The sequence below is a fragment of the Meriones unguiculatus genome, chromosome X, assembly GCF_030254825.1.
Source record: "Meriones unguiculatus strain TT.TT164.6M chromosome X, Bangor_MerUng_6.1, whole genome shotgun sequence".
Classification (NCBI taxonomy): Eukaryota; Metazoa; Chordata; class Mammalia; order Rodentia; family Muridae; genus Meriones; species Meriones unguiculatus.
In genome coordinates, this window is record NC_083369.1 from 58,159,005 (window position 1) to 58,171,092 (window position 12,088).

General features: G+C 43.2%; 1 protein-coding gene across 1 annotated transcript; it reads right to left on the reverse strand.

The window, feature by feature from the left end:
- Positions 1 to 306: 306 nt before the first annotated feature.
- On the reverse strand, positions 307 to 4,102 carry Gprasp3 (G protein-coupled receptor associated sorting protein family member 3). Its single transcript, XM_021629430.2, has 3 exons — positions 4,001 to 4,102; positions 2,945 to 3,023; positions 307 to 2,622 (listed from the first exon to the last, which is right to left on the reverse strand). Exon 3 carries the CDS (start codon positions 2,335 to 2,337, stop codon positions 718 to 720), a length of 1,620 nt encoding a protein of 539 aa, XP_021485105.1. The 5' UTR covers positions 2,338 to 2,622; positions 2,945 to 3,023; positions 4,001 to 4,102; the 3' UTR covers positions 307 to 717.
- Positions 4,103 to 12,088: the final 7,986 nt, after the last annotated feature.

Genomic DNA, 12,088 nt, shown 5'->3' on the forward strand with positions numbered 1-12,088 from the left:
AATAATAATAATAATAAATACTTCCTTTTCATTCCTACCTCCTTTTTCTTCTCTGAGATGACAGATGAAATAGTTTAAAATTTGAATTATAAATATAAAAGCAAATTTTAAAATGAATACATTGTAAATTTTGTACAATTCAAGGCCACTGCGTGTTCTGTAAAGAATGTTTGATGCAGCTGCAATAAGGGAGGGGGGTGGGAGAAATCTCTTATATTTAATAGCCTATAGTAACCTGCCTCATTTTTTAATCAATAGTGAACATTTGGCAATAGACATATATAAGCAACAAACACACAGTAAAAGTACCATCAGTTATCTTTATTTGTGTACACCTTAGTTCTGTAACTAGATTACAAGACCAGCAGTTTCATTTTTGCCATCTGGAGCTACAAATATAAGCAGATACTAATCATCAAGAAACTGTACTTCTGTACTTCAGCTGGATCACAAGTTCTTTAAGTAAAATGGTAAAAACTTGCTAATCTAGGTAAGATAGAATTCAACAAACTTTTTTTATCTCAAGATTTAATACTCATCAAATCATCAAAAGTGTTGTAGCTTTGAGCTAGAACCTGCCACAGGTAATAATTTGGAAAAGATGTTAAGACAAAATATGTGAGCAGTAATTACCAAAATAGTATGCAAAAGTCTTTGGGAATGTATAACCAATCAGAATTTGGGCAGTTCAGTGTTCTCTTTCATTTCTAGGTCATTTTACATTCTTTCAATAATCCCTTTAACTTCCCGGAATATGGCAGTAAGAGTACTGTAACTCAAGTGATCAACTACTACAATGGAACCTTTTCTAATATGTTCCTTTATGTTAATAAAGATGGCCACAGCACTAACAAGATTGGCTTTTGCCTCTTTTTGGTTAAAGATGAGTTTTAGTGCTGCTAATGCCTTCATATTGATCATATCTCTGGCTGCCTTTGGATTTTCAGACATATTCAAAAACACTTTCAAAACAAGATTTCTAGTCTTACGATTCCCCTGGGACAGCAAGTGGAAAAGCTCTGAAAAGTAACTAACAACAATGTAATGATGGACAGACTCAGTAGTTAGTTGTCCTATTATCTTTAATCCAGATTGCTGGCCAGGGGAGTTCAAAGGGAAAGACACGGTTTCTTTACACATATGCTTAACATGAAATTCAACCTTATGTTGTCTATCATTCACAGAAGAATTCAGAGTAATAACAGTCTTTTTTATACTTTCAGAGGAAGAAAAACTGAGCAAGCTTTCAATAAGTGTCACCACGCCCACTTCATTAATGAATTCCTGGGCAAATGGATGAACTTTATGTATACCCATTGCTATCTGTGCTATCTTATGAATGAGAGGATCAGTAGTTGACTTAAGTATGTTAACAAGCTTTTCAAATTCTGGAGAATCCAAATAACACTCCATTTTGCAAGGACAAGCAAAGGGCTTGATGCCATTCTCTTCTCTGACCTTGATTTGTTGTCTAATACCATCTAATGTCTGGATGCAAGGATCAGAACCAAATGGGTACTCAGGTATAGGCTGTAGGCTTGATCGAGTATTTTTAGTACAGGCTGCTGAAGCTTCTTCTTCATTTGAGGCCAGAACAATAAATGAAGAGGGCCTTGCCTCAGATGAGTCCTGGGATCTATAACCTAACACTGCTGGAGTTACAGCAGGAGCTTTGGGCCAGATAGTTACCTCAGACCAGTCCTTTGGCCTATTTTTTTCATTAATTTCATCTACTGGCTGAGGTTTAACTATTCTGAATACAGGTTTAGGATCAGAATCAAAACCAGTGTCATCTCCTTCCCAAAACCAGTTCCCAATAACATTCTCTTCCTCCTCTTCCTCAGCCCCTGACCTAGACTTGTGGCTGGTTCTAGGTGTAGGCTCTGACTCCTCAGCATGTGCCTGGGTACAAGTGTTAGTTTTATTTTCACTTTTGGCAACAGTATTACTAACCTCTTCTCCCTTCCAGAACCAGGAATTGAGACCAGAATCTTCCCCAGCCCAGAACCAGGTATCACTACCAGGCTTCTCTTTACGTGTGGATCTAGCAACCTTATTCTCAGCCTTATGGCTGAAATCTGATGTGGCTTTTCCTACAGCCTTAGATTCTGACCTTGCTCCTTCTTTCATCTCAGCAGCTGCCTTGTTCTTAGATCCTGCCTTCATCTCTGCCACTGCATCGGTTTTATTTCCCACCTTACCTTTTGCTTTGTCCCTGTTTTTGCCTGAACCCTTGCCTGCATTAGCAGCCTCCCTCTCTGCCACAGCTTTGGCATGTGCACTTGCCCTTTTTTCTAGTTTAGCCTGTGCTCTAGCCTTATTCTTTGAACCAGTCATGGTTGAAGCACAGTTAAATATACCTGTCCAGTCCTGTCCTTAGTTATGTTTGTTCCAGGCTGGTATCTTTATACGTTTTAAATTGGTAAGAGATAAACTTGGCAGAAAGAGTCAAAGACAACTGTCAGTTTAGTCGTTACAAAATTCCCTTTTTTGACATACAGCCTCTATCAATGGTAGGGACAGAGTAAAGACACACTCAGGTTAGGGGGAAGATGATGATTTCCAAGGGCAGACCCGTTGAAAGCAATCTTCTGGCAATGTGAGGCTACCACGGAGAAAGACCTAAGGTGGGAAAAAGAAATAGACTCTGAGTGTCCTCCAACTTTGGTCCATTATACAGATAGCTACCCAGAAGGGCATGAAAGGAGATTTTAATTGTATGGTAGAAGATGTGGAGTAGTAGAAAACTTTGCTATCTCATTTTAACTCTTGCATATCTGTATCCAGCCCAAGTACTACCATGTTTTTCTCTCCATCATACACAACACTGACAGCAAGCAAGCTTGCTTAGAGTGACAGAGACAAAGGAGTACCCAGGCCCTGGAGTTCCATACCGGTACACACCATCAGGTACTTGGAGGTTTCAGAAAGGCTTCACACCAACCTGCACTGATGTGATGTGATATTTAGTCCTTCCACACTTTCACTGTTGAAAAGTTGTCCAACTGATTTCAAAGGCAGAGCTAGAGGCAAAAATATGTGGGATTAGACTCTTTAGCATCTGACAGACCTAAACTTGTATCCCTGTGTATCTTAACACTTCCTCATGCCCTGTTCTCTCTTATGGATTCTCTCTACATTTTCTAATCCAGGATCTGCTAATTGCTTATCAGCACAATCTTCGTTCACTGTCCTCCCACTATCTGCAATGAATATAGGGACAGGAACATCTGGAAAGTTGGAAAACAATGGGTCCAATGTAAGATCTGGCTTCACTCACTCTACCACCAATTCGCAGGTGCACTCATGCTCACAATCACATTCACCATGAATCCTAGTGAAGTTCTGTTCTCATTCTTAACTTCTAAATCAACAGCTAGAAGTCTTTAAAGCAGTGTTTTTCAACCTTCCTAATGCTGCAACCCATCAATATGGTTCCTCATTCTGTGGTGACTCCCAACAACAAATTTATTTTTGTTGCTACTTTATAACTGTAATTTTTTACAGTTATGAATCATAATGTAAGCGTCTGACATACAGCCCCTGTGAAAGGATCCAAAGGGGTCACAACCCACACACTGAAAAGCACTGCTCTACAGAACCAAGAAGCAGGCTTATGGATTAAAAAGGCCGAGGCAAAAGGCAAAAAACACTAAAAGGACTGAGATGAACAGAACACTCATGAAAAGGTTTCTAGCACACACTCTTATATGTTCAAGGCTGACAAACGTCTCCCATATGTCATCACCCCTATCTCAATTATTCCCCAGATGTGCTTAAGATCTATAATCTGTCTGAGTATACAACCTCTAAACCCTGAAGTCATGAATTTTCCCATGAAGGAATAAATTACATTCCCTGAGGGAAAATACAAGGTGTAGAAATAGACAGTGGAATATATGTCAACTATATTTGGGAAGAAGGCAGGGAAGCTAATGAATACAATGATTTCAAGACCACGTTTAAATTACCAGCCTCCCCTTGTATATCAAGATCTTACCTCATGTCTTATCATTGTTAGCCTCACCACAAAGCAGGATCCTCAGAAATTGCTATCCTTCCCACTAAAGAAGAGTCCTCTGGCTGGAGAAGAGTTGACCTATAGAAAGCAAAAGATATTGAAGAAAACTTAAAAAAAACGTTTAACATGTCATAAAATCATTAGGTTTATAGGCAGATTTCTAAAGCCCATGTTCAAATACCACTTTTAAAGAATCAGGAACCAAGTAAATGAACTTTGTCTACTATCATGTTTGACCCACACACCCATCTTCGGATTCCAAGTCCACCAGCACAAAAAGTTCTCCTGTACTTTAACTCCCATTTGAACATATAAAAAAATGTTCAAAGTGAAACATAATGTTGAGAAAAGGGATCCTGAATATAAAAGTTAGGATGATGTCATAATATGTATGTTGCCAGGAATTCTGCATATATGACCAATTCTTTATGAACATTTGCTTGCGTTAAATTAGGCACAAGATGCTAAATACAGAAGGCAATAAAACAACCTTGTATTGAAGTCAGATGAACATTTCATTCTATTCTGGCGTCTTCATAATTGCCCCTCTAATTATCTCTCCCGTTCCCCCAGAATGCACGACTCCTACCACCAAGATTGGAGACTTTGCCACCAAACAGGCGCCTGTGGGAAGAAACAGCACCCACGATGCAGGGCACAAGGGCACCTTTCAGGAATAAGGTCCCAGGTAACAAGGCATCTTACCACCCTGAGTTAAGGTATCCCCAGAGCTGGCCACCTGTCCTCAACCCACTGACAGCGACCTCCAAGGGACACCACTTCCTAGCTCCCGCGCACCGCCATTTCTCCCACAGGCGCCACCTCCACACTCTTCACAGGGCCCAGCAAGGGGTGAAGCCGGCTACTAGGCCATCTGCTACGCAGGCCTCAAGACCCTCAGACTCAGACATTTTAGCTGCCACCCTGCGCCAGCTCCCCGGCCCGGGATCCCGCCGCCTCCTCACTGCCTGCGGTCTCTGGGGCACTGCGCCCTACTCCAGGGAGCAGCCACGACCGGCGCAGCCACGACCCGCTCGCCTCCACCGGACTGTCAGGGCCCGGCAGTGGTCCGCAGTGCGCGACCGACCGCCCGGAGCCCTCGACACACTCCCACTTGCCTGGCCAGGCGCACGGCCCAGCGCTCTGGGCTCTCCCGCGTCCCCCGTCTGCTCCTGGCTGCCCTCAGTCCTCCGCAGCTCCTCTCACCGGGATCCGACTGCTTTGAGTGCGTGTGGAACGGCAGAAATGTGTCCCGCCCCCACGCCTATGCACCAAAGGGGCAAGGGGCTGCGCAGGATGCGGCAGGCGGAGCTCGCCTAGAGGGTGTCGGGAAGGGGGCGGAGGGATATGTCTCCAGGCTCGACGCCCCCTCCTGGACCCACAGTAGCTCCGACCCGGAGTGGGCGGAGCCAGAGACAGCCTCACTCTATTTGGAGGGGTGGGTTGCACCACTGGGCTTCTGAAGACCCCTGTTTACGCTAACCAGTTTTGGCACCACTACACTGTGTGGGATGTCTGAGAGATGGGGTCTATGGGGGCTTTGGAGGGAGGGGGGCCTATGGAGAGGAGACCTGGAGTTGGGGAGCAGGAGGGAGTAGCGGAGGGATACTGAGTCTCCCTGTACTCCAGGGGAAAGCTTGTTAGATGCCTTCTGCCTGACCCTCCCTGCACTCCACTGGTGCAATAGTGGCAGGACAATTTTAGGACTAATGAATTGATTTCTGTTTGCACGTGTGGTTTATTTCACAGGAGAAATTTCATGCCTGGTACTGTACACTTAATGAAAAATCCATCATAGATTCTAGGTTAGAGCCTGCTATTGTTATTTTGATAAGTAGTTATAAATTCAAACTGCTTTCTAAATATTTATGTTTATACTCAATGATTTGTGGTGTTATGTTTGTTTGCTTGTTCTTGTTTTTCTCCAGGAAAGGTTTCCCTGTGTATCCCTGGCTGTCCTGGAACTCACTCTGTACACCAGGATGGCCTGTCTCTGCTGGGATTAAAGGCACACACCAACACCATCCAGCTGATTTTTAGCTGTTCTACATCTTGGGCAGAGAAGCTTCATTTGGAAACCAACAGTGGTTAATGCAGAGATTCACAAGTGGTTAGGTACTGAGAATAAGTTAAGTGCTCAACCCTAAATGGATATCTCTATTAATCTTCCCCCAACAAAGGGCTAGGGGAACATTGCAGAAGAGGCAGAAAATATGAATGAGGTGGAAGGATGGAAGAAACACTGTGAAATACTGTCTGTCTTCTGGATATGGGTGGGACACATGGGCACAGTACCTGTGGGTTCTTCACAAGATATATACAAGACCAAGACAATTAAAATTTAAGTATAGAAAACCAAGACTGTCCACATCATCTCCACACCTGTAGGCCTAATCCTGTCTGTAAATGTCACAGGTCACACACCTGTGTGTGTGACTTTTCCTGGTGAGCTCTCCAGAAACTCTCCCTCCAGCACCATCCATACACTCTCAGGTTTAGCTCCAACTGTGCAGCTTCTGCACTGTTATTCCCTATAGAGCCCCACGAGAGCCATCTGTGCTTTTCTGGGCCTAACTCCACCTCTAAGATATGCAGCTCCTGCACCTGCCTTGCCTGCTGAGCTCCACAAAACCTCACCTGCCACGGTCATCCCCATACTCTCAGACCTAGATGCAGATATACAACCCCTACACCATCTTAGTCTGAGGTAAGCTAGAAACTGATACCAGACATACAACCAATGAAACAGGTCCACATACCCAAGTCACACCAGAAAAATAAAAAACATGAAAGGCCAACATTGTATGTGCTCCCTTCCCAAAACTACTAGTCTTATAGAAGTGTTCTCCAATGAAAATTACCCCCAATAAACACCAGGACATGTTGGAACTCTGCTTTTAATGCTGAAGTCTGGCATTTCCAGATAGGCAACTGAGTCTGTTCTATTACAATAGACTCCGTTTTCTCAGCAGGGTTCCATTTCCACCTAAAATAGTAACCCCAGATCTTGTAGGGAGTGTCACATAGCCCCCATGGACAATTGCAGGCCTGACCCTTTCCTAATAAGAAAGCCTGCAGAGCAAACACATGGGAGTTCCTGGAAATAACCCACCATATGCTAAGAAATTGGTTTTCAGCATTGCAATTGCATTTGGCTATTTTCTCCCACCCATAGGATAATTAAGTACTGTGTGCTTCTTGTGATAGGACCATGCTATTGCATGTAAATAAGGTACTGTAACACTACATGTAAATCAAGTATCCCTAGCACCCCTGACCCCATTGAATAAAAGACATTCACCCTCAAAAACCCTCCCACTGCCCAAGGTTTATAAGTCCCTGATATGACATGAAATAGTGGGTGCTGCATACTGTGTGATACCATCAGCTGTTCACCATGATTGCCTGAGACTGATCATTTATTTTGGGAAAGGAGGGCTCACCTCGCCATCCCTGGAGATTTGCTGCTGAACTCCAAGGGCTTGGCTGCCTGCCAGGCTGGCTAGAGCCTGCCTAACCACCCAGGTACTTCTGGACTGCCCTAGGGCTTGACTGAAGGTTGTTCATCTGCTTGCAGAACTGCCTTGGCAGCCACTGATACGCATTCTGCTAGGCCTGCATCTCATCGGACATGCCTTCTGACCCACTGGACCTGGACCTCACCAGGCCTGTGTTTCAGCTGCAGTCAGATTAAGCATGGGCTTTTGCCAGCATTCTCTGCTGTGCTTAGCACAGTAGCTTAACCAAGAGCTATAACACTTTGGTATCATCACAGGTTTCTAGAACTCCTGAATTTCCACTGCCTCTGATATGGCTATCTCATTTAAAAGAGCTAAATTTCCTAAAGCTAAAATAAAGGTGGGATTGAAAAACTCAATAACCCCATTAGAAAATGCAGGGAAATGCCTTACAAGGAGAATGAATCAAGTAGAATATAAAATGTCAAGCCTTGAAGAAAAAGTAGAGTAATTGAACCAATTGAACAACAACAACAACAAAAAAAAAAAAAAGACAAAATCTCTGAATCATTAGCACAGAAGGAAAAAATCTCAGGAAAATATCAGGTTAAATGCATAAAGCAGATCTTCAATAGGCTCATAGAATAAATTACCCAAATTAAGGACATACCCTTACAAGAAACAGAGAGAGTACCAACTACACAGGACCAAATAATAAATTCCCCATGGCATGCTATAGATAAAACATTAATGCATAATCTATAAATAAGGGATATGAGAGCTGCAAAAGAAAAGTCACAGGTCACATAGAAAGGAAAAACCATCCAAAACCAACTATTCTTTAGTAGAAAAATGAAAGCCAGAGGAGCTTGGAGCAATACACTCTGAGTTCTCAAAGACCACTGATATCAGCTTAGATTACTTTACCCAGGAAAAGCATATCAGCTATAATGAAAAGAAAAAGAAAATCTTTCCATGATATAAATATGCTTAAAATATATGTCTACACCTGCAAACCCAGCACTCGGGGGCAGGGAGGACAGAGACAGGCAGATCTCTGTAAGTTTGAGGCCAGACTGCTCTGCAAAGCAAGTCCAGGACAGCCAAAACTACACATAAACCCTGTCTTGAAAAAAAAACAAAACAAAACAAACAAAAAAAAAAAAACAAAAAACAAATCAGAAACAGAACAAAACAGAAAATATGTCCACAAAATCAGCCCTATAGAGAATACTGAAAGCAGTACTTCAGGCAGAAGAGAGAAGTAAGCATAACCAAGAGACTATAGAAAAAAAATAAATTTAGTTCTAAGTACTGAGACACAAAGTATGACTAAGAGCACAAACAAGAAACAATTACAAAAATAAAACATCAAAATGATTGCAATCAACAAACATTTCAATAATAACTTAAAAATATTAATGGCCTCAAATCACCAATCACAATAAACTGCTTATTTAAATGAATTAGGAAACAAAATTCATCGTTTTGTTTTCTATAAGAAACTCAAAAACTCAGGGTTTTTGTTGCCTATAAGATATTGAACTTGGGGACTCCAAGATGGCGGCGAGCAGAGCGCACCGTTTTGGAGAGGCAGAAGACAAGAATCTCCGTAATTGGTGAGTGGAGAGTCAATCAAAGCTAGAATTTGGACTGTGGGGATTTCTAAAGGAGAGGGGCCACCACAGAAGTGTGGAGTGCTAGTAGATTTAGATCCGGCGCGGACTTCTCCGGGAAGGAAATAGGGCGCTTCCCTTGTCCGGGCCTCACGCGGGAAAACCCGCACACAGCACCAGGCAGCTGAGCACAAAACTCACATCCAGGAGATCAAGGCAGCAGAGACAGTGTTCCGGGCCCCTTACAGCAGCGGTCTGTTGTAACCACCCGTTGAACACCCGACCCCTCCTGGGAAACGTCCCCCTCAGGGCCCTCCGGTCCCGAGGATCGTCCCCTCCCCCATCCCGCTGACATGATCCCGCGGCTTAGACCACAGCAGGAAGTGCAGCGGAGCTCACGCCCCAAGCGGCCAGAGCGCATTAACCCCAGAAACCTCCTCACAGGAGGAGCACAGGCCCAATCACAGAGCTCCAACCACTGAGTCCTAACCACAGAGACTCAGATCCACAATACAATTCTTCCTGGATACCAAAGCCACAAAGATCAGTGCCTGGGACCCAAGACGGGCGGAGGCAGGGTTCCAGACCACGCAGCCGCAGCGGAGAGCAGTAACGGCCTGCTGAACGCCACCACTAAGAGGAGAACACACCCGACCTAGAGCCCTCTCGCCTAGCTCTTGACCCTCGGAACACACTCCCCACTACCACCACCACCTGGCTCTGCAGGAGTGCACGCACCGCCGAAACTCCATCCCGCCAGAGCGCACGCCCAATACAGTGCTAGCCACAGAGACTCAGACCCATAGTACAACCCTTCCCAGATCCCAAGCCTGCAAGTGGCAGCACGGACTACACAGGGCGGCCCAGCCAGTGGCTGTATGGGCCATCCAACCCCTCAGTGGCAGAAAACCAGCTGAATAGACACCAAAGACCAGCAGACGGGTAAAATCAATACGCGCACGCATTATTCAACAGCACTTGCAGTCCCTTAGCGCCTACAAAAACTTCAGTGCCTGCAAAGCACCCCTCTCACACACTGAAGGCCTCTTCATTCACCAACACCCTGTCCCTTAGGACACACCCACAAGCACACGCTCAAACACACGCTACCCCGCATTTGCCCTTCTGCGCCTGCGAACTTTCCTTCTACAGGTATAGCTGAATAACCAACGCACACACTGAAACCACTAGACCTCACTAGACCTTCATTTTCCTGAAAAATTCTCCAGATACCAGAGAAAGACCAGTCTGACCTGCAGAATCCAGGAACAGACAGTGAACACGACAGATAACCAAATGGCCAGAGGTCGGCGAAAGAACACAACCAACGCAAATCAAGATATCATGGCTTCACCAGCAACCCCCAAAATTATTGGACACTCCAACTCAGCAGAAACAGAAAAAGAAAATGATTTTAAAGCTATGATTATCCAGTTATTTGAGGCACATAAAGAGGAAACCAAAAAATCTCTCAGAGAAATAGTCATAGAGATTCAAACAGTTAAAGAGGATACAAAAAAATCCCTTAACGATTTGGCCTCCCAAATAGAAACAAAGACAAACGAGGTGAACAAAGAAGCTCTTAAAGAAACACATGCAAATATAGCCAAACAATTGGAGGCAGAAGCAGAGGCACTAAGAGAGGAAACAAACAAAAAAATAGAGTCCATCTTGGAGACACAGGAATCCACACTCAAACAGATGAAGGAAATGTTGCAAGACATGAAAACAGAATTAGAATCAATAAAGAAAACACAAACTGAGAATACCCTGGAACTGAACAACTTAGAGAAAAGAGAAGTAATCTCAAAGGTAAGCATCACTAATAGAATTCAAGAGATGGAAGAGAGAATCTCGGGTGCTGAAGATACACTCACAGAAATTGATACTTCTCTCAAAGCAAAAATAAAATCAGAAAAATCCCAAACACAAACCATCCAAGAAATCAAGGATGCCATGAAAAGGCAAAATCTAAGAATAATAGGAATTGAAGAAGAAGAGGAGTCCAGGTTACAAGGTCCAGAAAATATTTTAAAGAAAATCATAGAAGAAAATTTTCCCAACCTAAAGAAAGAGATGTCCACAAACATACAAGAGGCCTACAGAACACCAAATAGACTAGACCAGAGAAGAAACTCCTCACGCCACATCATAGTCAAAACACTTAATCTACAGAACAAAGAAAAGATACTAAAAGCGGCAAGGGAAAAAGGCCAAGTAACATATAAAGGCAAACCTATCAGAATCACTCCGGACTTCTCATCAGAAACTATGAAAGCCAGAAGAGCCTGGGGAGAGATCATGTGGGCTTTAAGGGACCACAGGTACCAACCTAGACTACTTTACCCAGCAAAGCTTTCAATCAACATACATGGAGAAATTAAAATATTCCACGACAAAACTAAATTTAAGCAATATTAGAACAGCAACCCAGCCCTACAGAAGATACTAGAAGGAAAATTCCAATCCAATGAAAGCAAATACACCCAAGAAAACATAGGTTAAAGATAATTTCCAACAAAAGTCAAAAGCAAACAAGCAATGATTCACAGTAACATCGCCAACTCCACAATAATAGGAAATAATATTCAATGGTCATTATTATCTATCAACATCAATGAACTCAACTCTCCAATAAAAAGACAAAGACTAACAGGATGGGTGCGGAAACAGGAACCAACATTCTGCTGCATCCAAGAAACACACCTAAGTAACAAAGATAAACACTCCCTCAAAGTAAAAGGCTGGAAAACAGTTTTTCAAGCAAATGGACCCAAAAAAACAAGCAGGAGTGGCTATCCTAATATCTAATAAAATAGATTTTCAACCAAAACTAATCAAAAAGACATAGAGGGGCATTACATTTTCATCAAAGGAAAAATTCACCAAGAAGACATCACAATTCTAAACATCTATGCCCCAAATACAAGAGCACCCACATTCATAAATGAAACATTATTAAAGCTTAAACCACACATTGATGGCAATACCCT

What these genes read in the sequence shown, in the direction of transcription:
- Gprasp3 (XM_021629430.2), bottom strand. Translation starts at nt 2,337, where the DNA reads ATGACTGGTTCAAAGAATAAGGCTAGAGCACAGGCTAAACTAGAAAAA.